At 39.5% G+C, this 27,641-nt stretch overlaps 1 protein-coding gene across 10 annotated transcripts in view; it reads right to left on the bottom strand.

The window, feature by feature from the left end:
* ROS1 (ROS proto-oncogene 1, receptor tyrosine kinase) overlaps nt 1–27,641 on the bottom strand; it is a 125,908-nt gene that overhangs the window by 84,428 nt on the left and 13,839 nt on the right. For 7 of the 10 annotated variants that reach the window (XR_002343222.1, XM_021089102.1, XM_021089087.1 and 4 more), the window contains exons 5-17: nt 25,167–25,227; nt 20,332–20,480; nt 19,535–19,673; nt 15,543–15,744; nt 14,811–14,887; nt 13,215–13,337; nt 12,864–13,048; nt 12,015–12,112; nt 7,176–7,672; nt 5,132–5,344; nt 4,289–4,399; nt 2,827–3,005; nt 503–694 (exon numbers count right to left, since the gene is read on the bottom strand). Coding sequence is in view for 9 of the 10 variants with exons in the window: in XM_021089102.1 (XP_020944761.1) it covers nt 503–694; nt 2,827–3,005; nt 4,289–4,399; nt 5,132–5,344; nt 7,176–7,672; nt 12,015–12,112; nt 12,864–13,048; nt 13,215–13,337; nt 14,811–14,887; nt 15,543–15,744; nt 19,535–19,673; nt 20,332–20,480; nt 25,167–25,227 (2,226 nt within the window). In the remaining variant the exon portion in view is untranslated. Of the gene's footprint in view, nt 1–502; nt 695–2,826; nt 3,006–4,288; nt 4,400–5,131; nt 5,345–7,175; nt 7,673–12,014; nt 12,113–12,261; nt 13,049–13,214; nt 13,338–14,810; nt 14,888–15,542; nt 15,745–19,534; nt 19,674–20,331; nt 20,481–25,166; nt 25,228–27,641 lie in introns of those variants that run through there. The other 3 variants (XM_021089129.1, XM_021089132.1, XM_021089122.1) reach the window with 2 other exon arrangements.

Genomic DNA, 27,641 nt, shown 5'->3' with positions numbered 1-27,641 from the left:
CACAGTGAGTTAAGGAGCTGTTGTTGTCACTGAAGTGGCTCAAGTCTCTGCTGTGGCACAGGTTCGATTCCTGGCCTGGGAACTTCTACATGCCATGGATGCACCCAAAAAAAAAAAAAATGCTCTTAAACTGTGAGTCTATTCAAGATAAAGCAAACTGTGTAAATCTCCATATTATGTTTTAATTTACTTAATTAATTATGACAATCAAATACAACTTAGAGAAATTTTGGTTATACCAAGATCTTACCATAACAGTATTTCCTTTCAGTTTCTACCTGAATGACTCACAATAAGCAGAAACAATATTATCATAAATATACAATAGCACTATTTAGCATTATTAAATTATCAGATTTTTTTTGGCCACACCCATGGCATGTGGAAGTTCCCAGGCCAGGGATCAAACCCATGCCTTTGCAGAAGCCTGAGCTGCTGCAGTCAGATCCTTAACCCACTATGCCACAGCAGAAACTCCCAGATCTTATTTTTAATATGTCACCTTTTTCCCAGAAAACCAAGGCTGTGCCTGTAGTATAAGGGAACTTTCCCCATTTAGCCTGGTACTTTCAACCGAATAGAGTGTGGTCCAATAGAGATATCCACCAACTGAGTCGACCACCATGTCATTCACCAACAGCTTCACATGAGTCACAATGTCTGTGTGTCCTGTCAATACAGACTGCCTTTGTATCTGTAAAACAAATCATAAGTCAGTTAATGATTTTCAAATGGCATTGTTATTTCTGAATAGTTTATTGCAATAGTCAGTTATTGCATTCACCTCTTCATTTGTCCAACCACAAATATTTATTGGTACTATGAGCTGGGGGGTGTGCCTAGTCTTGGAAACATAACAGTTATGAGAAAATTACAAGTTATAAGGAAGCTTATTCCTTTTCATCTCTCTAAAAAGAATAGGAGACACTTTTATTTTGAGTTAAAGTACTTGCTCTTCCTAATTATACATCCAGACAACCAACACACTGCTAGATAAGAACGTATTTGATTAGACTCCCTTAAGGAGATGTAAACTCCTGCTCTGCTCTGTCACTGTATCTCCCAAATATTAATTACTACCATTATTGAGTACCTATTATGTACTAGGCACTGTTCTTTTTTTTTTTAATTTTTAAACTATTAGCTCTTATAACCCTCATAATAAACCTAAAAAAGATTTCTATTTCCTATTTTTTCACAACTAAATTGGATTCAAAAAATTCAAATAATTTTTCATGGAGTAAAACAGTTTTATAAGAGACAAAGAAAATAAATACTTGAAACCAGTTTTTATACCGCTCTTCCACTTCCTCCTCTAAAACTATTTTCAAACTAAACCCATTTTGGGGAGCATTCTCTGATTAACCCTATTTAGCTCTATTCTGAGTACAAGTCTGTGGCACTCATGAATTCAGACTGTACCATACTGCTTTTCTTCTAAATATACTACTCTGTATGCTGCCTCTATTAATTCATGAATGTATTTTTATGTCATCAAACCATTGTGGTGGTTGCACAATGCCGAACATTCTAAGAACCACTGCATTTTCCTTAATCAAAGGGTGACTTTTATGGTACATGAATTATGTCTCAATAAAACTGATATATTTTCTATAAAGAGTAGAGACATGTCTATTTTCTTTTTATTCTCTATGGTGCCTATTCTCAAGGCTCTAAATTTCTTGATAACAGACAATGAATAAAGAAATAAATAGACATGTGCCCCCCGATGAGAAAATTATTTCTGTACCATATTTCTTGATCTGTAAGACCAGTGGTCTCATCATCAACCAACCTTTTCTTCAACATGTACCCCCGCACAATGCATAGGGTGTCTTCCTCTGGCCCCAGGCCCACTCTCTGCCCTCTCTACCCTCCTCTGTTCCCCTGAGCCTGACATTGACCTAGCTCCCTTGTTCTCTGGCTCGCAGAGAGGGTCGCCAATGGAAATGACCAGTGGAAGAAGATCAGGGAGCAGAAGGAAAGAGGAAAGGGGGTGCATAAGTACCTCTGTATCCCTTCTCGCCAGACCATACATTTTGGCAGAGGCTGGTTTACATGTCAGCAGCTCTCCTAAAGCTACAACCCTCACCAAGTTCCTCCTTTCCTTTGTCCCTTATGCCTGAGGGTCATCATAACCTCCCATACTTGCCAGCCCAGGGCATGCTTCACCATCTGTTGCTCATTTTCCTTAGTCTTGTCCACATCTTTGAAAATGGTCCCCTTACTTAGTTTCTTTTAATCAATGCCTTTGGAGTGTGCCATCTTCCCCAAGACACCAACCCCCAGTGAACATTTTAATGTATTTATTTTAAGATACTTTCAAATATACATAAGTAATATACCAAATACTGATATAAAATTTCCTTTACACGTAAATACAATTTAATTAAAGTGAGTAGGTTTAGAGACAAATATTAAATAAAGAATAACACAGGTGATACACGGGAATGAAAAAAATCATGAAAATGACATTCTAGTCACTGGAGTGGGTGGCATTGTTGAAAAGCAACCAGGAGTTCCCGTCGTGGCGCAGTGGTTAATGAATCCAACTAGGAACCATGAGGTTGCAGGTTCGATCCCTGGCCTTGCTCAGCAGGTTAAGGATCCGGTGTTGCCGTGAGCTGTGGTGTAGGTTGCAGACGTGTCTCGGATCCTGCGTTGCTGTGGCTCTGGTGTAGGCCAGTAGCTACAGCTCCGATTAGACCCCTAACCTGAGAACCTCCATATGCCGTGGGAAGTAGCCCTCGAAAAGTCAAAAAAGACAAAAAAAAAGAAAAAGAAAAAAAAAAAGAAAAGCATCCAAAATGCCAGGCTTTAACTTACCACATATGTCTTTCCAGCCCAGTAGAGAAAGTGACCCAGCCACTCGAAAGCTAAAGCCCCTGCTCCTGCAATGTTGGGTATGTGATAATTCTCTGAGATGTCCATCCCATTCAGCAGCCACATGTAAACATCACCTTTTGTGTCACTGTAGTAGAGGCTGTTGTTATACCAATCCATGTCTCAAAACAAAGTGAATCGGTAGCAGTTACTTTTTCATGTATGCCAACATAAACAGGGGGCGTCAACAAGTCAGACATGCACCTCAACATAATGTTTCCGCAGATACTAACACAAATGTTCACTAGAGCCTCAGGAATCTGTCAAGAATGCTTCAATAATGTTATCCCCAAATCTAATCAGTTAAAGTAGAGAGAGGGGTTCATTAAGCATCTCCTCTTTGCCAAACATTGTCCGGGGCACTTTTACATGACTCACTCAACTCTTTAAACACAGCTCTGAAGTGGAAATCATCCTCATTTTTGACATGGCAAACCCAAGACTCAGTGAAATTATCTATTCTGCCCAAGGCCTCACAGATAAAAAGGGGAAGAGCCCAGAGTCAAGCCAATTTCAAAGCATCATTCTTTCCATTAGTACCACACTACCTCCTAAGTCCAACTCATATGTTGGTCAGAAATGCTGTGGTGTGTTTAATGGCCAAAGAAATCAAATGAATAAATACTTATAGAAGAGGCCATCTTCCGAGTTCCCGTGGTGGCGCAGTGGTTAACGAATCCGACTAGGAACCATGAGGTTGCGGGTTTGGTCCCTGCCCTTGCTCAGTGGGTTAAGGATCCAGCGTTGCCATGAGCTGTGGTGTAGGTTGCAGACGCGGCTCGGATCCCGCGTTGCTGTGGCTCTGGCATAGGCCTGTGGCTACAGCTCCGATTCGACCCCTAGCCTGGGAACCTCCATATGCCGCGAGAGCGGCCCAAGAAATGACAAAAAAAAAAAAAAAAAAAGAGGCCGTCTTCAAGCAAGAACACTGTTATACCATCCTAGAATGAAGATTTCACTGTACTGTCTTCTAGGCAAAATTAATCACTTATTCCTTAATTTTCTCTGTCACTTGATTTAGAACTTGACATAGCTGTTCTGTGCTCTGGTTTTATAGCAAACTCATAATAAATTACTTAACTATAGCTGTCTTCATGAACAATATAGGCTGTTATTGTGAGACGACAGTGACAGATTAAAATACACGAGAAGTATATCAAAGTCTCCCTGAAACAGGCATAAATCATTAAATAACCTCACATTCTGTGAAATAATAAATAGCACTCCTTCTGGAGAACTGACATTTTCTTAATGGTGTCACTGGCAGTATAGTTCAGCCAATATTTTTTTTCTTTCGTTATTGACCTAATACCAAAACACTTGATTCTTTTGATCTGTTGAATAGCTCAGGAAGTCTTAAGAGTAGAGATCTGTCATGCGAGTATACAGGGGACTTGGTGTTTACCTGACACGTTTCCTATATCAGAGGATAAGAATTCTCCTGGGCCAAAGCTGTTTAATGGTTTACTCCAAAGCCCATCTTCTTTCACAGCCATGATAAATGGTGGCTCTGTAGCTGTTTGGTTAAAAGACAGGGAAAGAAATATCACCAAAGGCAGATTTTAGATATACATGTTATACCTTAGTTTTCCTTTATAAAGTTAGTCAGCATTTTGAAAAATATTCTGGAAGGATATGAATAATTGTCCTGCTTAAAAGAATTATCTATCGTATTGAACATACTTTCTGATTTTTATGTAAATATTTGAAGTTGAATATGAGCAGAAAGGTGTGGTGATGTTGTCGCCATAGGAATAGCACCATCATGGCAGAATTTTCTTTTTTTTTTTTTTTTTTTTTTTGCTTTGGCTATTGGTTGCTATGGTCATATTCAGAATATCTGAAAGCAATTGTGATAACAACGGTAGTAAAATGGGTCAGTCATCTTTCCATTTTATTTCAACCAAGACAGTAGAATGCAGCATAATCCACAGCCCCTCAATTGCTCTCGCTGAGATGTTCAGAGTTCAAGAACTGCTATTGCTTAATCAACCATGAGAAAGGGGGAAACCATGAAGAAGAAGCAAATTCTATAGTTTGTTCAAAAATATCTTGGATAGCTTAAATATAAATATCATACAGTGATTTATTACTTTCCTAGTCTCAGATAATACATATACGCAGGGGTCAGCCCACCCTCATTCTAATTTTTTTACGGTATTGAAGGTGAGGAATTTCAAAGGACACAGGGAAAAACCCTTTTTTTTTTTTCTCAGCATCACTCCCTAAATTCCAAACATTTTCTCACCTGGTACCAGGGTAGTTCCTACTGAGGGCTCTGACCAAGGGCCTGGTCCCTTGGGAGAACTTGCTCTCACAGAAACCTTGTATTTTGTAGCACTCTGAAGGTCATGGACATTAAGGATGGTCCCACTTATGTTGCAGAAAACATAAGTGGTTTCAGGAAAGTCTTGGGTTGATACTTTCACTTCATAGGTCCAGTTTTGCCAGGCAGAAGGGCCTAATCAGAAGAGTGAAAGAGAATTACTGACCAGGAGTTCTATCAGCAAGGGCAAATAAAGGACAGTCCGTAGGCATATCTGTAGTTTCACCTTGAGTGGAAGGATAATTGGGAAGTAATGCCTGTGACCGCCCTCATCTCCAGGGATTTTGATGACATAACTGGGACAGCAGCCATTCCACCCCCTCATTTTGTCCCATCAAAGGAGAAAACATGCAGAATTCCCACTGTGGCTCAGTGGGTTAAGAATACCACCAGTATCCATGAGGATGCCTTGCTCAGTGACTTAAGGATCCAGCGTTGCCATGAGCTGTGGTGTAGGTTGCAGATGCAGCTTGGATCTGGTACTGCTGTGGCTGTGGTGTAGGCCAACAGCTGCAGCTCCGATTCAACCCCCAGCCCAGGAACTTCCATATGCCGTGGGTGCGGCCCTTAAAAAGGCAAAAAGAGAAAGAGAGAGAGAAAGAAACAAGACATGCCCAACAATCAGGGCCACTGTTCCTTTGTCAGTGCTGTATGACTGGCTGCATAGAATTGTTCGGGAGGGAGGGGGCAGGGACAGTGTTCTGTACAGGTGCCTAATAAATAAATGCTTAATGATGACTCTCTAGTATAATTCCCAGGGTTAGTAGAGTATCTCCCTCCTAGGAGAACAAACAATAGAAAAAAAATATTTGGTTTATTCATTTATATCCATCTTTGAGATACACAGCAAACAGGCATCATTAACTTAATCTTAAAGTAAACATCAGCCGATGTTTGCTCAATACTCTAGGGGACCAGGACTTGGCCAACTGCAGCCCACAAGCCAAATCTGAGCCACTGCCTGTTTTTGTAAATAAAGTTGTCCAGGAACACAGCCATAGTTACTGATTTATATATTCTCTGTGACTGCGTACATACCCACAAGAGCAAAGTTGGGTAGCTATAGCAGATACCATATGACTCACCAGGCTGAAAGCATTTACTATCTGGTCCTTCCTTTATAGAAAAAATTTGCCAGCTTTTGTGCTAGATACTGTTCTAAACATTCTACCTATGCATCTTAAATTAGCCTGTATGACAATCTCACAGAAAGACGTAATTAATATTTTCATTTTCCAGTAGTGGAAACATGCACAAAGTGGTTAAGGAACTTGCCCAGGTCATTCTGCTTATAAATGGCAAGACCAGTCTTTGAATCCATGCAGGCTGGCCCCAAAGTGCACCTGTGTACCCACCACACATACTGCCTCTCCAGAGATGAAAATTCAAGCCCAGTGACTCAAATTCATGCAAGATCTCCATGGGTACAAAATCTCCATGGAACCCAAGGGCTCCATCCCACTGGATAATACATTCCCTCAGACTAGAATGTCACAGCCTGGTTCCAAGAAGATACTCAATAAATGTTCCAACCATTCCATCAGAAGAGACATGGGACACATAGAGATTCTCTTAATGCAAAACTAATAAATGCAGAATATGTAAACACTGTGTGTGAGAGAGAGAGAGGGAGAGGAAGAGCGAGTGCGCTGAGTACTGCTTCTGGTTAATGACTAAGTAGTCACATGTGGGCTCTCAAAACTGAGTTGCAAGGATTTCTTTGTGGCAGCGGGTTGAGGATCTGGCCTTGATACTGCTGTGGTGAGAGTTCGACCCCTGGCCTGGGAAATTCCACATGATGGGAGTGTGCCAAGAAAAAAAAAGAACAAAAGGAAGGAAAGGAGGGAAGGTGGGAGGGAGGAAGAAAGACAAGTTAAAAAAGAACATTGAGTCACAATGTCAAGTGGGTCAAGCTTTCCTCTCCTTCCAGCCAGGCCAATCTCCAGGCTGGGGACAGGACACTCACTGGCTCCAATGGCGAGGGCGGGGGCCTTCCACTGTACCAGGGCCTGGTGGGAGCCGAAGAGCACGGAGAGCTGCTGTGGGCGGCTGGGCAGAGGGTGCGGCTGGGTATATGAGCCAAAGATGACCAAGTTGTCAAACCCAAACTCTTCTATGTGACTCAGGTCACATCCCACGATGAACTCATTAAAAGATAGAGAATCCTGTTGGAAAACAGCCTTGCCATCTGTGACCAGGAAGTCGTTGTTTTCACAAGCAAAGCTCTTCACATCCATAAAGGGGACTTGAGGTAGGACAAGGTGGGATGCAGAGCCATCCAGAAAGGTTGACATAAAGACTTGGAGGGTGTCATTGAAGTAAATGATACGCTTGGACTGGGGCTTGACTGCAAAGTCCTTTAACATGCTGCTCTGCACGACACGCACAGCTTCCAAGTCCCAACCAGATGGCCCGGGGAGATCAACTCTGTAAATGCCGTCTCTCAGGAGATAAAAGATATACCTGATGTAGGAGCAAAAGAAGCCCCATATGAGTCAATGCAAGGATGCTTAAGTATCAAGGCCTCAGCCCATCATTTTATCCTGTTGGGCAATCAGCACCAAAATATCTCCAGAGTGGTTAAGTACAGGGTTTCCCAAGGTGCAATCTGGTAAAGTTATTTACTAAAGATGTGCTCTATTCATTTAAATTAGAAGTTGGAACACTGGAAAATTCAGCCTTGCTTATAATGCTTAGTCTCCTAATTACTATGTATGACTTTTTTAAGAAATCAGAATTTAAGAACAGAAAGGGTACAGTAAAGATTTTCTAATGAAATCTACTCTTAAAGGAAAGCACACTATATAAAAATTATATGACTGAACATGTTATTTATTATAAAACACTCTTCCTCAAAATACATAAATTCTTAAGTCTAATTCTGTCAATAAATATTCCCATGAATTGTGAGTGACAAAATGGAAGAAAGAGAAAACATTTAAGCCATTTTTTAAAAAAAACCACACAGCTATTATTTTACACAGTCATTATCTAGCAATACTACTTTGTATTTGCAGGATACTAAGCTTTTAAAAAATATTCACAATTGAGTCAGGCAGTAGGGCTACCATTTTACAAAATCATGAAGAAATAACAATTGGGGGAAAGGGGCCAGTGGAAAAATTTTGAAAAAACACCTAATTTGGAGCCAAACATCATTGTAATGATACAGGTGAATTTTCTTTCTTTTTTTTTAAATTTTTTATTTTTAGGGCTGCACCCATGGCATATGGTGGTTCCCAGGCTAGGGGTCTAATCAGAGTTACAGCTGCCAGCCTATGCCACAGCTACAGCAATGCCAGATCCAAGCTGCATCTGCGACCCACACCACAGCTCATGGCAATGCTGGATCCTTAACCCACTGAGCGAGGCCAAGGATTGAACCCACAACTTTATGGTTTCCAGTCGGATTCGTTTCCACTGAGCCATGATGGGAACTGCACAGGTGAATTTTCAATAATGAAAATAATGAAAAAGAAAACACTACCAAAATATTTCATTGATGAATGAATCTATAAATAGAATTTTAACTAAAACATAAAATTATTAATTTGCATGTAGCTAATTTACAATTTGCAATCATGGACAGAGACATTGACAAAAGTATATTTTTGCTTAGTAAATCTTTCTTCTTACAATCCTATGCACTGGCTAGATTCCAGCTTTTCATCACAACCATCAAATCATTTTTCCTGTCTGGCTTCATCTCACTTTTATTCTCCATGATGACTATTCCAAATTTACCAACATGCTCAAGACTCCTGGTTAGACTAATGCCCTGAGATGTAAACTCCATGTTGAGACATGAACTTAAAGTTCTTTATCTTAAGAAAACATTGTAGCCTATGAAAAGCAGAAATAACTTGGCTCCTAACTTCCTTTTTTGTTTCCCAAATTCAAAATTGTTAAGGGAATTTGAAGGGATTTCAGAAGGTTATAATTCTTATACCTAAGCAGGAAAGAGGGCAAATCTTTAACCCTCATTGACACTTTGGAGGGGAAGGAAAAAGAGAAGGAAGGTAAGGAGAGCTGGATGTAGGAAGGGAGAGGATGGAGGTGAAAGGGAGAAGAAGCAGAGATGAGGGGAGAGGGAAGAGGTTTATCATAAAGACAAACTCCATGAGTGAATGATTCAGTGGTACAAAATAACAAGATAAAAGAAAACTTTTTAAACAGAAGAATAAACTATTTCATCCATCTGAAATTCTTTAGGAATACTATATACAAAGGTTGGCTTAAAGTTGTAATTTTAACAGAAACTCTGTCATTATATAGGGAGATGATTAGAAGACAGGCCCTGAAGCAAGAAGTCAAATACCGATTCCAGTGCAAAATAGATGCATGACCTTAGGCAGTCAATAAATTAACCTGTGCTTTGCTTTCCTCTCTATAAAACTGGGATAATAAAAGTACCTACCTCACAAGGCTTTACAAGGACTAAATAAATTATTGGCAGTAATGCACTTAGAAACACGTATCGGAGTTCTTGTCATGTCTCAGCATAACAAACCCAACTAGTATCCATGAGGACATGGGTTGGATCCCCGGCCTTGCTCACTGGGTTAAGGATCCAGAGTTGCCCTGAGCTGAAGTGTAGGTCGCAGCTTGGATCTGGCATTGCTGTGTCTGTGGCATAGGCCAGTGGCTACAGCTCCATGTTTCAACTCCTAGCCTGGGAACTTCTATATGCTGCGAGTGTGGCACTAAAAAGACCAAAAAAAAAAAAAAAAAAAAAAAGCATATATCAAGTGCTCAATAGATATTAATTATTATTGTTCTATTTTCTAGTCACATTTCCAAATCTGTGCACAAATCAGTTTTATCCTAATGGAAAAAAGAGCCACCAAAGACCTCATTGAGATGTATTTTGAGTGATTGATTTAATGAATGAAGTTCCTTATCCTCAGAATGAGTCATTTTGTGTAACTGCCAGCAACAAAATTTATTTCACAGGATCTTAGACTTTTACAAATGAAGAAAATAATATCCAAAGAGTCCAAAGGACTTGTCCTACATCACAAGGCTTAAAAAAAAAAATTCTGTAACTCAATAATTCATTCAAACCTAGGACATTAAAATGTATATATAAATAAATTATGAAAGATATGAATAGAAAATCTTGATTTTTAAGTCAATAATGAACAAGAAAGCCAATTTGTGAAAGATAAAAAGTGTTATGGGCTTTTTTTTTTTTCATTCAAAATGAAAACAACTTTATCCCTACAGGAAAGAAAAATGTTTAGTCTTACAAATATTGGCCTTGCTTATTAGTTACCTATAATTAGCTGGTCATATTTCAGAAATGATAATCCCAGGGTACTCCCTGAAAGCCTAGTGGTTAGGATTGGTCACTTTGGAGTTCCCATTGTGGCTCAACGATAACGAGATAACGAACCCAACTAGTATCCATGAGGTTGCAGGTTCAATCCCCGGCCTCACTCAGCTGGTTAAGGCTCAGGTGTTGCTGTGGTTGCTGTGAGCTATGGTGTAGGTCGAAGGTACGGCTCGGATCTGACAGTTGCTGTGGCTGTGGCTTAGGCCAACAGCTGCAGCTCTGATTCAACCCCTAACCCGAAACAACCATATGCCGTAGGTATGGCCCTAAAAAAAAAAAAATTTCTAGCTTTCACCATCGCAGCCTAGGTTCAATCCCTGATCTTAAAACTGAGATCCCATATCCAGCCATTGCAGGTCGAGGCCGAAAAAGCAAAACACCCAAATAACTTTTTTTTTTTTTTTTTTTTTTTTGCTTTTGCTTTTTAGGGTCACACCTACCACACATGGAAATTCCCAGGCTAGGAGTCACATCAGAGCTGCACCAGCTGGCCTATGCCACAGCCATAGCAACGCAGGATCCAAGCCTCATCTGCGAGCTACACCACAGCTCACAGCAATACCAGATCCTTAACTCAGCAAGTGAGGCCAGGGTTGGAACCCATGTCATCACTGATACTAGTCAAGTTCGTTACCACTGAGCCACGACCAGAACTCCAAGAACAATTTTTCTTTAAAGGAAGAAACAATAACCCCAAAATAACTTGCTTTGTTTTCATCCTTCACATTTATGAGCATTTGGACTCATATAATACATTCACAGTGAATACCTTATTTCATCCTCAAAATACCCCAACTGGGTATTACTGTCTTCTCCATATGGATGGGTAAAGCAAACATCACAGATACTAAGTTACTTTCCTGAAGTTCTACTCCAATTTAGCCTAACAACTGAGATAAAATGTGTCCATTTCCTTTGTGGCAGGGGGATAAAATAGTTATTTGTAATGCAAACTACCGCCTTATTAACCATCACTTTGTTTCCTAAAGTGGATGCGGACAGCATTCTCTCTAAGCTAGAATCCTGATAGATGTGCTGACCAGTCCAATAAAATGAACTGGTGCTGAATTGCTCAGCAAAAGAAAATGGTGCAATGAAAAGATGAACAAGAGGTAGGAAAGGCTTCTCATGGGGAATACTGAGGGGGAAATAAGACCCTGAGTCATGCATAAAGTAGTGACAACTCCAAGACTAGAACCCAGGTCCCTGTGTTGAGACAAGAGGTCTTTCCCCATATACTGCCATTTTGCGAAGGAGAAACAGAAAACTACTTACCTAGAGAAGCTGTGGATCGAGTTTGAAAGAAATTTCCTTTTGGCTCTATAGAATGAAAACTGCCTGGATTTAATTAAATGTGAAGTAAGATATACGTGGATTGGCTTATCTGGTACTGGGATGTTATTAGCAAGCAAGTTTCCCCAAGATTCTTGCCAGAGGAAGGGAGTTCACATTTGCAAGGCTAACACTTACCCATTGTACGAATCAGCCACAATTTTTTGAGGTGCAATAATTGAGGGAGGAGTAATTTCCTCAGTGTTTGAGCAGTTGTCTAAATCACAGACGCATACCTAAAGAAAAGTGTATCAGCAGAATGAGTGTCTATATTCAATTTGGCCAATGAGTATTTCTTGAAAAACTGTTCTGTGCTTAGCATTTCACTAGTCACAGAGCACTTTTCTAAAACACACACACAAAACGTTGAAAGCCAGTTCTTTACCTGATATCCTGATGTGTTTATATCCTCCTGGTATCCACGAAATACAAGTACCTATTTTCCTGGCTTGTGGAGGCACTCAACTATTTTTAATATTTAAGCTGTATCCAAGCTTATGGGCTTCCAGCCATAGTGACAGTAACCAGGCTGTCCCTTTCAAAGAAGGAAACTTGAAACACAGCAAATCTGGGTTTTCTCAAAGATTTCAGTAAAACAATATTTTCAGAGATCTACTGAAGTTATCCATGGTGATTATATGGCTTAAAATGCTTACAGCTGATTTTGGCAGTTTCACCTAGTGATAATTCAGGTTACAGCACTATCTTATAAAAGATGAATTATCATTAGTATAAACTCATGGCTCTGAAAAATCACAATAAAGATGACTTAATGATAGATCAGGGCCAGTACTAGGTAAAATCTAGATTTTTCTAGAGACTAGATCAATGATTCATTGCTAACCTAGTGTAAAACATAGTAAATACTCAATGAGTGTTTAATAATAAATATTAAATGAAGGGAAGAATTATATTTACTTGTAAATGTACCAAGATATGCATAAGAGTATCAGTATCTGGTTGTTCATTTTAAATTCTCAGACTAACCAGTTCATCCATGATGAAATACATTCTCTGATAAAGCCAGTCTACGGAGATGGAAGAAATTAATCCTGAACCTCTATAAAAAATTTTAAGGTCAGACACATCAGACATGTCGGCAGCTTCCTTCATCCATATGACAGCTCCTTCAGAGAAATAAACAACTTGCTGGTGGACATTCACTGATATTCCTGGAAGAACCATGCAAACACACGAGGGTTATTGTATAGCAACCAGACAGAACACTTAACATGAAAGAGAATTTACATCTTTAATGTTTAATAAAGGGATTAACATTGAAGTCAAACTGGATCTTTTTTTTCCCACTAAAGGAACATTTTTCTCTGTTACACTCACCTGTAATATTATGGCGTACAGCATCTGCCTGAAGGCAATGTGCTTCATCTACTAAATGTTTTAAAGATCTCTTTCTCAGAGAAGTTTTCCTGGATAAAAAGAGCCACTGTTCCTCTTCTTGAACTAAAACAACAACATGATTTACAGACAGCTAGACCAACCATAGGCACATTCACATGAAAAAAAATAAATACCACCCTTCAAAACAAGGGGACTAGCACATGAAAAAGGCTGGTCAGATTTTCTCTGAAGGCACTGGGGTATTTTAACTGTGGTATAAATCACATCCTATGACCAGGGTGGGGAAGTGCAGGGTCAACGAAGCAGGATTTCTGTGTTATGTGCCCCTAAATGCCCTCAAAATAATGTCACATGTGGTATCCCTGTTCTCAACAGCCTTGCCCAAATAGGAGCTCAGCTCATCAACCTTGGCCATGGGAATATGACTGTTTGGTGGAGGTGGTGCAGCACAGGCTGGAGGGGGTTGTTGCATAACACACATATACAGACAGACAGACATTGGTTTTCTCCGTTTTGTTTTCAATTATCTCTCCCTTTGAGGCAGGAGAAAAGTCTGTAGAGGAGTAAAATTTGAGGACTGCAGAACTCTGCTTGCCCTTTTCTTCAACTGGAGACTGAGGCAGTGTACATTGATGAACATTTTTAGGGTAATTAGTAAACGTTATGCAATAATCACAGTAACGAGGACCTTAAGCCTGCTCTATATTTAACTCGCCCTTTGGATGCTTCTTGCATAACAAAAATACTTCTCCTTTCCTACAGTCTAGTGACAGCCAAAGAAACTAAAGGTTGGTGATGGATGACATTTAATACCCCCTGGCATAAGCGTGTGCAGATTCAGAGAAGGGCTGATCAAGCCAGCAAATGGGGTTCCTGTGAAAATAGAAAACGGACTCCTAGAATTCCGAATCTTTGTGTGTTACTCCAAACTCTTTTAACTAGCTTCCCCCAAATATTTCCAGTGCTTCTTAGAAAGCATCTTATTTTATTATTTTGCTCACAAGGGTGTTTTGCAGTAAGTATTCAGTCTCTCAGGGCAATTGTTAACATGCCAAAACCAAAACAAAAACAAAAACAAAAAAGGTACTTGCAAAATAATAAGAAAAGTTAATTTGGTAAATTGAATATTCAAAATGGTAAAATGTAACTTACTGAGTCTAGATATGTTTTACAACCTTAAGGAGACTGGAAGAAAAAGGTATCTGATCTGTATTACATGATGGTACATAATATAAAGTGAGGATTAGGGCAGAAAGTTTAGGTGTGTAAATGTGAGTCATAATCACTAATGATTTTAACTGAAACCAAAAGGTTGCTTGAGGCCATTTTTTTAACTCTTAAATTTAAAAAAAATTTTCAATGCTAATGTGAAATACAGTAACAACTTACTCCTACTTGTCAAATACTGGGACTCATTTAAAACTGAAAACTTACCAAGTACTCAAAAGAGTATTTATCTGGGCAAAACAAGTAAGGTCTTGGGGAGCACCAGATGACCCAGGACCTCTACAATCTGAACCCACCCTCAAACCCTCCTCAAGTCCTCTATAACAGAAGGCGCACCCAGGTCTGTACCTGCTGGGGATGAAGTGGTAATACTAGATTCTGCTTCCGGCCCCTCACCAACTTCATTTACTGCTGCAACAGAAAACCTGTTCCAAAAACGATTTGGAGAGTTGGGTTTTACATGGCATGGTGTGAACATGAGCTAAAAATAGAAGCAGCAATAACATTTCTATTTAAAGGATAAAATGGCAATGCTGGTATCTAGTTACTTGGTGTCACTGCTCAGCACTAAAATGACCATAAATCACATCCTTGTTTGCATTCCCCATTGAATAGTTCAGGGTCATGGAGGTCAAAAACTGAACTCTGTTATCTGCATGACCCCCATTCATGCCCTAATTTAAAGAGGTCTTGGTAAATGCTAGAAAAGCTAATAATAATAAAATAATCCCCTGAATAGTTAATACAAAAATATCATTAATAATATTACCTCCTTACTTTGTTCATGTTGGATTAAATAAAGAAATAATATTTAATGGTGCTTATGATGTCTTTTTAGCCCATATTTATATGTATCTCTGAATATAATAGAAATGCTTTAAAATGTTTTTGCTAAGGATGGTGTAATCTAATTAGCATACATACTTGAGGAAAACCACAATAACTTCAAACTAACAACAGCACAAAGTCGATGGGACTTATCAAAATACATTTAAACTCCTTTTTTAGCCATATTTCTTAAATAATTATCATGTCTGCTCACATGCTGGTTACATTTTTTGTGCACCACTTAATTCTTACCTGTAAGTGGTATTTGCTAGAGTGGAGTAAAACTGGAAACTGGTTCTCTGTGTCCCTGAATCTAGTTGTTGATTTTTGCTGATCAGCCTTAAGTTATAACCCAAAATAGGTCCACCTGGGAATTGAGGTGGAGCCCAGCTGACTTCCACTGTGTCAGGACTGGCGCTTTCAATATTCCTAATGAAAGGAGCAGTTTCAGGAACTGGAAGAGATAATAGTGACACGTGAGCAAGAAATATATAGAGAACATGTAAATAGGATAGGAAAAAAAGTCTTGTTCTTGTGTTGTTGTTGTTGTCTTTAGTTTTATTGGAGTATAGACCTACAAAGTTGTGTTATTTTCAGGTGTACAGTAAAGTAAATCGGTTATACATATACATATACCCATTCTTTTTCAGATTATTTCCATATAGATTATTACACAGTATTGAGTATACTTCCCTGCACTATATGGTAGGTCCTTGTTACTTATTTTTTTTAATACACAGTAGTGTGTATATGTCAATCCCAACCCCCTAGCTTATGCCCCCCTGCCATGTTTCCACTTTAGTAACCATAAGTTTGGTTTTGAAATATTCGAGTCTGTTTCTGTTTGTAGGTTCAAAAAGTCATGTTTTTGACACCTTAGCATAAATGAGATGTTTTTGTTAATATTCCCAAGAAGTGATAGAGGTGAGATGGTAATATATCTCTGAGCTGCAACCCTTGATCCCTAAATGGTACAAGGTAGCTACTTTCCTAAGGAATTCTTTCAAATGTTATTTTCCTCACTTCTAATTTATGCAATAAAATTAAAATTGGAAGCATGGAAATAGGATAAATATTCTAGGAAAAAAGTTGTTAAAAATCTCCAGAGATTGGGGTTCCCTTCGTGGCTCAGCGGTTAACGAACCCAACTAGGATCCACGAGGATGTGGGTTCGATCCCTGGCCTCCCTCTGTGGGTTAAAGATCCGGCGTTGCTGTGAACTGTGGTGTGGGTTGCAGATGTGGCTCAGATCCCATGTTGCTGGGTCCGAGACTATAGGCCATTGGCTACAGCTACGATTTGACCGTAGCCTGGGAACCTCCACGTGCCAGAGGTGCAGCCCTAAAATAGCAGAAAATAAAATAAAATAAAAAATAAAAAATCTCCAGAGATCTAAATGCATCAAAACGTGGGACAGAACCAGGTTAAGAAGGAAAAGAGAATCTATAGCAGAACTGGAGTCAATAATTAACATGAGTTGAAAGAAGACTGGAGCCTTTTCATATTAGAGAGCTGTGGCTGGACTAGTTTCAGCTACAGATAGGGATTTAGATAAGCCTGAATTAGAACAGTCTGCTTCACTTCTGCTGGCATCAGCTCTGCTGACCCAGACTGTACTTCTCTCCCCCCAGCTCCCAAGGTCCCTGGAATCCAGGCTGGCTGTGTCTTCCCTTCCCTTGCATAGGAGGAAAAGAGCATGCATCCACTAAACTAAACATTCACCTGTAGACTTCAGGACTCACCTAAGTGGCAAAGAACAGAAAGGAAAACAAATGACCTAACAGCCTAAGTTCCATCGATGTCCTACCTGCTTTCCATACCTCCCCTGCCCGGAAACTATGGGGAAATCATACTATTTTGTCTCCTCTTTCCATAGAAAGACAGACAGTGATGTCACTTTGCTTTTCAGCAGCCTTCTCTCTCTCAGAACAATTTTGGCAACTGCCCTGCCTCACCCCTGACCCATTAGACTGGAGAGAAATGAGATAGTCAAGTCCTCACATTGGATGCATTTTTAAAGACCTTTTAATTGGTCTCTCAACCTTTCCTGATAGAGTTCCTCCCCGCTTTTGGACCGAGCCTTAGCAAACACAAATATCATTGCATCCCTCCTCTGGTCCATGCACTCAGTCACCCTGGAGCAAGGAAATAGGAATCGCCCTCACCCGCCTCACTGAATCAGAATCAGGATGTCAGAAAACCCAATTCTTAAGAGTCAATGCCCAGAAATCAGACTGTTATGATCATTATACAACTAAAGATGTGATAAATTCATTTGAGTAACAACAACAAAAAAAGAGTCAACGCCCAGACAGACATGATCAGCTCCACTTCAGACACATTACATGCCACCTACATGGCGAGCTGCAACTGTTGTCCAAATCTCCCCCAGAAAAATCATACCTGAAAAGGCTGGTCAGGTTAGGCAAGGTAACCATTCCACTTGATTGAGAAATTATCTTCATAAGAGCCCTAATTAAAAGCCAGTAATACCATCTAAAATCATATATTCCTCCTGGAGTTCCCATTGTGGCTCAGCAAGTTAAGAACCCAACTAGTATACATGAGGATGCAGGTTCTATCCCTGGCCTCACCCAGTGGGTTAAGAATCCAGCATTGCTGGAAGCTGTGGCACAGGTCAAAGATGTGGCTTGGACCTGACATTACTGTGGCTGTGGTATAGGCTGGCAGCTGCAGCTCCAGTTCAACCCCTAGCCTAGGAACTTCCATATGCTGCAGTGTGGACCCTCCCAAAAAGGAAAAAAAAAAATCGTATATTTCTCCTAGCTAAAAGAGAAAAGGGCCATGAGTCAATGAATGACAAAACAACCAACTTTATAAGTTTTGATGAGGTTTGTTGAAGTGATAAAATTAAAGCATGAGATGCTATCCATGGAAAGGACAGCCAGTACAAGTTCTGGAGCACCTGGAGAATATGTGGACTTGTATATCCAAAAAAGACCCAGAAATCAAAGGCAAAACCTGCCTTGTTCATTACTTGGCTTTGACTAGCCATAGACCCTGAACACACTATGTCTCCAGCACTGGAAAGTGTTCCAGCACCATTGGCGTGCATGAGCCACAGCTTTGAACAATGAATGATCCATGTATTCTACTCTGATCTGGAAAATTTCAAACATGGCTCTGGGCCCACATCTAACCTAAGGCTCTAAGGATGGTCAGGGAATAATCAGGAGAGGTGGCCACACACAAGTTAATGTCTAGTAAGCAAGAAGAGAACACTAATCAGGAAAGAGGGAAAATGCCCCAACTGGCTTCAACAGCAGTCCATCTATGGTTAGGTCCCAGGCCTCTTTCAATGTGAGGGTCTCTGCACACAGATGAATCTCTAGAACTGAGGGGTAGTGATATCTGACATCTGGCTTGGAATGAGTCCTCTCAGATCCCCTCAGCTAATGCTGAGGGTGGGAGCACCAGGCAGCTTTCACTGTCTTCCCTAGGCATTCAACCTCCCTAAAAGGCTCTAGGCTTGAATTCTTTTCCTGGTATGGAAGTCACATCTTTGAAAGAAGAAATCAGAAAATGCTCTATGTGAACTATTTTTTAAATCATCTCTAATAAAATGTTAAAGTATTATAATTAGCTCCCAGCTGGTCTCACTATCTCTGTACTTTCCAATCTCTCATTCCTTCAATCCATTCTTACACATAGTTGTCAAAAGATTTTTTTAAGGAACACTTGAAGGAATTACTCTTCCTCTCTAAAACTTTCTTAGCCACTTAATGAGGCTTATTCTGACCACCTTATTCAATATACTCTCGATTTCTAAAGGACAGAGTCTGCTCAATTGGTTCCTCTAACCATAGCACCCTGCACTTTCCCATGTACAATTCATCTGCCTTATTCATTAGGTTTATGGCTTGGAATATTTCTCCTCCGGCAAGATGGGAGTTCTGCAAGAATAGGGATTTCATTTTGATCACAGAGGTGTGTTGAGCACCTAGAACACTGCTTGGCACCTGATTAGGTACTCTTATTATTAGATGAGTCAATAAATCTATTTCTTTATTTAAAATAAAAATCAACTGAAACAGAGTTCCCTGCTGGCTTAGCAGGTTAAGGATCCAGGATTGTCGCTATTATAGCTCGGGTCACTGCTGAGGCACAGGTTCAATCCCTGGCCTGGAACTTCCATATGCCACTAGCGCAGCAAAATAAATAAATAAATAAACCAAAGCTTTGTAATAATCCCTTCTTTCTTAAGCAACATGTGCATACCATACCTCCATAAGGATGAGTCCTATAACTGGAACTTGGGGGAGAATACAGTTGCAGCTGGGCTGTGAAGATCCAAACCACTCGAAAAACATATTCAGTGAAGGGATGCAGGGGCTCCACCACATAGGAGAGCTTGGACACAGCCTAGATCAAAGAGAGACCAAAAATCAGCATTTATAGAGCCAATACTATGTACTGTAACTCAGAACAAAGATTCATTTGCAGATGATGGGTGGCTTTCTGGATATGGGGGGTCCCAGGACCTGCCAGACCAGACAAAGGGAGGCCTGGAGCTTAGTGCTCACCCACCCCAATATCAGCCTGCGTAATTCACACTGAAATTCTTTCCTAATTCACAACTACACAACTAATGGATTCAATTATTTGGCATTTACCTCAAGGCTTTACTTTAATTTTCCATGTTAATATACTTGGTGTCTTGGGCCTCTTTTTCTCTGAACAAGCTTTTGCTTTCCTAAAAGGGACTATCTTGGATGACCTCTCCACCCTAACGGGAATCACTTTCAGCAGGATGGCCAGATAATGACCAATGATATGAGTAGTTGGTTATGTGAGGCTGTGCTGAAGGAATAACATATGTATCAAATGATATATTTTTCTTAAAAATAAAAGGTTTAGCATAAAGAGTAGCAGAGATTAAGGTTCATCTAATCCAACCGCTTGTTTTACATTTGAATCTTCTCTAGACTGTCTTTATACTGATAACTATATGTAGTCATTGGACACTTTTAATAACTTGAAGGAAAAGTCTCTGTTTAGTCACATAGGCAGCCTTTCATACCTCAGTGTAAGTCCAGCTTCCAGGAAGTTGTGCATATTTCCACTGAACTATGTATTTTACTCCAGAGATGTTGGCAGACTTCCATCGTAACGTCACGCTATGGCTTCCAATGGAAGAAGCGAAGGGTGCAGTGGGGACGTCTGCGTTTTCTGGGGAGAACACAAGATTTCATTCACCTTACCCCTATCTGTCAAAGCAGGAGAGAGTGTATCTGCTTCATTTAGGACACTCAGCACCCTCTTGCTACATCTTGCCACAATAATTTACCTGAATAACTGATGCACATATTCAATTAGTTTATGTGTTTAAATCAGCCAGTTGGTCTGGCAGCTTTTTTTCCCCTATAGAAATTAACTGGTACCTTTGAAGACAGTTTTTTCACAGGCAAGCAACATGGAGTATTCTGAGACTGTGTGGTTTTCTCTTGCAATACCACTTCTATACAGGTTCGAAGGGTGAATGCCAAGGACATGTCTGGGGCGACAGAACCAACCATCCACTGCCTAGGACATGTATCCCAAGATATGTTTTAAATTTACAGTATATGTCTACAGTTATTGCCCCTCTTGTCACCACATTATTTTTTTTTACATGCAAGTAATTGTACTCCCAAGGATTCTGTATTCCGCTGTTTTTATAGTGAAATATTTCATGACTTCTAAACATCAGCAACATTACCGTCGGTACACATAGTTATTGGTGCTATTCCCAGGCACTGTTTGAAGGGCTAGAATTCTAAATCATATGTACTACTGGGAAGAAATTATTTTACTTTGCTATTTCTATTTTCCAAAATCATGGCTACTTTAATGCATTAGCTTGCTTTTTTCAGAATTTTTTATTGTAAAATACACATGGCATAAAATTTACTCTCTTAGCTGTTTTTAAGTGGTATTCAGGACATTTGTATTCTTGTGCAACCATCACCACCATCCATCTCAAGAAGTCTCTTCTTTCTTGCAAAACTGAAACTAACCATTAAATAATAACTCCTCATTCCTCCTCTCCCTCCCCTTCCCTAAGAAACCACCATTCTACTTTGTCTCTATGATTTTAACTACTCATAAAATTGGATCAAACCGTATTTGTCATTTTGTGATTGGCTTTTTTCCCCTTCAATATAATGAGCTCAAAATTGATTCACCCTATAACATATGTCGAATTCCCACTCTTTTTACCTCTGAATTCTATCCCATTGTATGTGTATATTGTGTTTTGTTTATCCATCTATCTGGCAATGGGCATTTGAGTTGCTTCCACATTTTTGCTATTATGAATTCAATACAAGAATATAACATGGGTATATAAATATCTCTTTTGAAATCCTGCTTTCAATTCCTTTGAGTATATACCCCAGAGTGGAATTGCTAGATCAAATAGTAATTCTATCTTTAATTTTTTGAGGAATCACCATGGTGTTTTCCACAAGAGTTATACCAGTTTGCATTCCCTCCAACAGTGCACAGGGTTCCAAATTCTCTGCATTGTCATCAATACTTATAGTTTTCTGGAGGGTTTTTTTTTTTTTAAATAGAGTAACCATCTTAATGGGTGTGACCTTTGCCAGTGAAAAGTTGACATAATTCTAATCACTGTACATACTGAATCTGAACTAATTAAAATCTGTACGACACAATTACTCTATGACCCAGAAAAAAATAAAGCCATTGGTCATCTGAGAGCCTTCTCAGCTGATTCTTCCATTTATTCTTCATTTGGGGCTATTATAACAATACAGGCAAAGCACAGTTCTACTTTTCCCTTTTTATGGTATGAGATGCTTACTAGCAAGGATTGGGATAGTTATGGGATACCTTAAAGAGGAGTCCAGTGATGGAGCTGTCAGTAAAGTAAGGAAGAAGAACCAGGAGGTATCAGAAGATATGCAAGTTGAGAACTGGGCAGAAGGGACCAGAGTTATATCAGGACAAGTAAATGTAAATTTCATAACTAAATAAAGACATGTATTTCAAGGCCATGGTGATGCATATGGAAAAACAGAGGTAAAGTAGATTTATTCTAAAATATCAAGACAACATTGAACAGAAAAAGAGAAAGAGAAGCTAAACTGAGCTATATACTACTTTCAATACATAGCGGAGTAGGTAAGAATAGCTTCTAGAATGAGATAACTGGGTTAAAATTCAAGTTATATTCCTCTCTGGCTGTGCAACCCCAAGTAAGTATTTACTTGTGGGCATCATTTTTCCTCATCTATAAAATGAAGATGATAATAGTATTTATACCTCTGAAGACAAAAAGAGCTAAAACCTATAAGTTACTTAGAACTGTGCCTAATGCCTACTAAATAATAGCTATTTAATTTCACTGTATTATTAGCTATTATTATTCCCCCCATGTGGGAAACGGGCATGGAGGGATCTAAAATGGAATAGTATACAGACCCACAGAAAAATAGACTAATACCAAATGTGTTAGAGACAAGCAGGGTCTTAAGGGCATGGACAAAAAGATTCATTAGAATGAACTAACAATACGGTCTGTAAGACACAAATGTCTTTTTTTTTTTTTTTTTGTCTTTTGTCTTTTAAGGGCTGCACCCAGGGGGCATATGGAGGTTCCCAGGCTAGGGGTCTAATCAGAGGTACAGCTGCTAGCCTATGGCACAGCCACAGTAACACCAGATCCGAGCCATGTCTGCAACAATACCACAGCTCACAGCAACGCCAGATCCTTAAGCCCCTGAACGAGGCCAGGTATCAAACCCACAACCTCATGGTTCCTATTGGATTCGTTTCCACTGCACCACAATGGAACTTCACAAATGTCTTATATTTAGACTTGGTACATCTTGTTTGTTAATGGTACATATATATTGATCCATAGTCAATGAGAAATTTAAAATAAAATACTGATTACTTTTATTCTAACAGAAGTATGTAATTAAGTTGGTAGTATAATTTTAGACTGTAAGAAAAGGGTATAAATCAAGGTTTCCCAAACTTTCTAAGTTCTGGCATCTTTGGTTTCTTAGTAACTTTTTCATGACTTCCTAGACCAAAAGAATCACCTAACAGTTCCATTTATTCAATATTATATCCTTTGGTTTTTGTTTTTTGTTTTTTGTTTTTTGTTTTTGTTTTTGTTTTTGTTTTTTTTCTTTTCAGGGCTGCACCTACAGCATATGGAAGTTCCCAGGCTAGGGGTCTAATTGGAGCTGCAGCTGCCAGCCACAGCCACAGCCACAGCAACGTGGGATCCAAGCTACGTCTGCGACCTACACCACAGCTCATGGCAACGCCGCATCCTTAACCCACTAAGCAAGACCAGGGATTGAACCCGCAACCTCATCGTTCCTAGTTGGATTTGGCCTGTGGTGTAGGCCAGCAGCTACAGCTCCAATTAGACCCCTAGCCTGGGAATCTCCAGATGCCATAGGTGCAGCCTTAGAAAAGACCGAAAAGAAAAAAAAGAAAAAAGAAATGTAGTGTAATCCATTGTTTATACTGTCAACTACTTCTAGCTGTTCCAGCTGTGTCCAGCAGATGTTGGACATCCTATGTGTTTTGCTCCACACCTCCCCACGAGGTAGAACCCTGGGGAACCTCAGTGCACAGTTTGGAAGCCACAGAATATGCATTTTATCCATAGCTAACTCCCACTACACAGAAGGGAAAAAAATGTGATATGGCTACCTCTCAACAGAAATGTCAAGGAAGGTCTTTTGTGAGACACTAAAGGGCAGAAGTAAATCAGGATAACAAGGCAAGAGCCACCTTCCAGTTTCCATCAGCCTCTGAGAGTAAGAAGCAAGCCATTGAAACAAGGACTACAATAATCATCTCTTGTTCTGGCAGGGACTGTCTATCTCAATGGGGGGAGATGCTGGGGAATTCTGGAAAAGTTAGCTGCCAACACCCACGCTATAACTTATCTTATAGCCTTGGTCCTTCAGAAACCACTAGAGAATTAACACATGGGCAAAGTCACTCAGACACACCCAACCTGCTCTGAAATAAGGCAGAGGGAGCTGGAGACACATACATGCAAGTTCCTTACTTACTCAAAACCTAACACTGAGAAGCATAATGTCTATACATTCTGCTACTTGCCCGGAGTCTTGAAGGGAGCCAGACCTATTATAGGTACTGTACTGAATACCTGTTAGCTGAGTAATGAAATGTGTATTAAATATTTCTACACAGAGTTCCCATGGTGGTGCAATGGTAATGAAACTGACTAGTATCCATGAGGACAAGGGTTCAATCCCTGGTCTCACTCAGTGGGTTAAGGATCCAGCATTACCATGAGCTGTGGTATAGGTCACAGACTCAGCTTGGATCCCACGTTGCTGCGGCTGTGGTGTAGGCTAGCAGCTGCAGCTCCAATTAGACCCCTAGCCTGGGAACTTCCACATGCCACGGGTACAGCCCTAAAAAGGCAAAAGAAAAAAAAAATTTCTACACTTGCAGTTCATTAAAACAGTGGCATTTCCTGACATCATGTTGCTCAGGATTTGCATTTTGTCTTTCTCTTTAAGATAAAAGTGATTGCATCCACTGAAGTTAGGCGTGCAAAATCTTGAGTTCTAAACGTGTGCTGTTTCCCCTATTTTCCTCTGAAAGAAGTCTTCCTGAGTGTCTATCAACATAGCTTCCACTTTTGAAGTTGCTGAAATATTTATCTATTCCATAACTAGATAGATAGATAGATAGATAGATAGATAGATAGATAGATAGATAGATAGATAGTTAGATAGATAGGCAGGCCATACTGAGACATCGAAGTCTAGATATTTTAAGAGGTGGCTCATTAGCACAGGTCCCTAGAGAGATATAGATTAATTTTAGTAATAGCTGCGTGCCTCTGCTTACCTAGCACTTCCTCTTCATATGCACCTTCCCCACTGCTGCAGCCGACTTCACAGGATTCTCGCTGTGGAAAGCAGGAAGTGTGCCAGTCAGTGCAGCCTTGGTATTGCTTGTGTTGATAAGCTTCAACTAAATTTTGAAATATGAACACCTGATATATAAGTATACCTGTATATCAAGTATTTCAACTGTAATATTTAAGTTCCCATTTTTTAGTGAGATTAAACATCTCAAACATTTTTGACCAAATCCCAAATTCCAAAATACATGTAAAAAAAACAACTTAGTCCACACATACATGTTGGGGAGAAAAAAAGATTCTTGAAATGGTACCTTTCTCCCTTTTTTAAAACAGTTTTATTGAAAAATATTTTATATATCCATTTAAAGTACACAGTACAATGGCTTTTAGTATATTCAAAGAATTGCACAATCATCACTACAGTCTAATTTTAGAACATTTTCGTGCTAAAAAGAAATCTTGTGCTGTGACACAACCTTATGTGTTCTGTTTCATTTTGCTTATTGTGACTATTTAGTAAATTTCATGACCCTGTAATGGATGACACCTCACAGTTTGATGAAATACTGAGCTCAACAAAGCAATTATATGTTTGCCATCATAGTCAAAGGTTTAGGGAGTTAATAATCTAAAACTCTAGACTAAAATGATGCCTTTTTATTTTATATATCCATGCCTTCCTTGAAAAATTAAAAACAGACTATAAACTTTATAGTAACTGAACATCTCAAAGGATGTCCTAGTACCAATGTTAAATTTTAAGGTCTACAAAAACTAATAATGATTAACATTTTATCTCATTACCTGAAAACAGAGTAAACATTTTGATGACTGAGACACAAATTTCCTGTAACTTTTAACAGATGCATTAATAATGGTTATGGAGTAGAGAGGGACTTGGAGAAGGCACACATTGTAAAACCACAACACAATCATGATCAATCTTTCTGCTCTCATTCAGTTTATAAATATAACACCGAGGATAACACGTTATTGTTTCTCATGATAATAGTGGAAACCATGACACAATGCATTGGCCCTGAACATCCAGGTAGAGAAGGGCTGTTGTGTGCAAATACTTAGCTGTCCCATGTTTGATCTGTGCATTCAAAGGAAGTGGAGCCTGATAAGCCCAGGTTTGCTTAGTTAAGGATTAATTTAAATACCTCTGTTTGGGCTCAGGATTATTTAACTTAGGGATTTAGTATACTTTTCACATCTTCTTTGCAGTTTTCTGTAAAATGCATTCAACAATTTCATTAACTGCAGAGAATAAATATACCAAGTGGCAGCAAAACTATTATTAACATGGGATTTTTTTCTTCTTTAAGAAAGAAAACTGAGTAAGAAGAAAAGATGGAAAAATGTTTATTTGGAAATAATAGCTAGTCCTGATTATGGGGGAAATTGTGGGCCTATTTTTCCTGCATTTTTTTCAGGAGAAAATAGATAATGAAATTCTAACCTATCTGGAGTTTAAATGTTTTGTTTACTTTGATGAAGCTTATATTTTTTTTCCAGCTTTATTGAGATGTTTACTACCACAGCAGTAGCTAAAACCTCCATCCCATCACATAATTGTTTCTTTTTTGTGATGAGAACATTTAAGATAAACTCTCTTAGCAACATTTAGGTATATATTACAGTGTTATTAGCTCTAATCACCATGCTATACATTAGATTCCCTAGAACTTGTTAATCTTATAACTGGAAGATTTTACTCTAAGGAGTTTAAATGTTATCCCAAGCAGAGATAAAGCTGTTAATTAGATTTTCCACCTCTCTCTCCCTCCGCCCCTTTTCTCTAATCTAACATTAGACTTTAAATGAAGTTATCCAGTGTTTCTCAATCTTAAATTGCCTGGAGAGAATCTAAAGGAATTTGCATTTAAGAAATTCTCAGGGGAGTTCCCATTGTGGCTCAGCAGGTAAAGAACCTGACTAGTATCCATGAACATGCAGGTTTGATCCCTAGCCCTGCTCAGTGTGTTAAGGATCCAGCCTTGCCCGGAGCTGTGGTGTAGGTTACAGATGTGCCTCAGATCCTGTGTTGCAGCTGCAGCTCTGATTTGACCCCTAGCCTGGTATCTTCCATGTGCCATGGGTGTGGCCCTAAAAAGACAAAGAAAAAAAAAGAGAGAAAGAGAGGGAGGGAGGGCAGGAGGGAGGGGCAAGGAGAGAGAGAAAGAAAGAAATACAGAAAAACAGACAAGAAATTCGCAGAATCTGAACTCAAAGTCCCTGGATGCGGCATTTTTATGGCATATTCCAGCCTACTGAGCTGCCATTCCCACTGCAGAAGCCACGTTCATACTTCCCAGGGACACACCAGCCTGTTGTCTGTGTTCCCAGAGCAGTAAGGCCACCTCTGTCACTGTCTCTCTGGCTCCACCCCGTGTTTCCCAGTGCACACCTGCTGTGGGTACCTTTTCTTACTCCTGTAACACAAGGAGGAC

The sequence above is a fragment of the Sus scrofa genome, chromosome 1 (genome assembly GCF_000003025.6).
Source record: "Sus scrofa isolate TJ Tabasco breed Duroc chromosome 1, Sscrofa11.1, whole genome shotgun sequence".
Lineage (NCBI taxonomy): Eukaryota > Metazoa > Chordata > Mammalia > Artiodactyla > Suidae > Sus > Sus scrofa.
The sequence above is the reverse complement of the archived record's forward strand: the minus strand, read 5'-3'. Positions and strand labels throughout refer to the sequence as shown.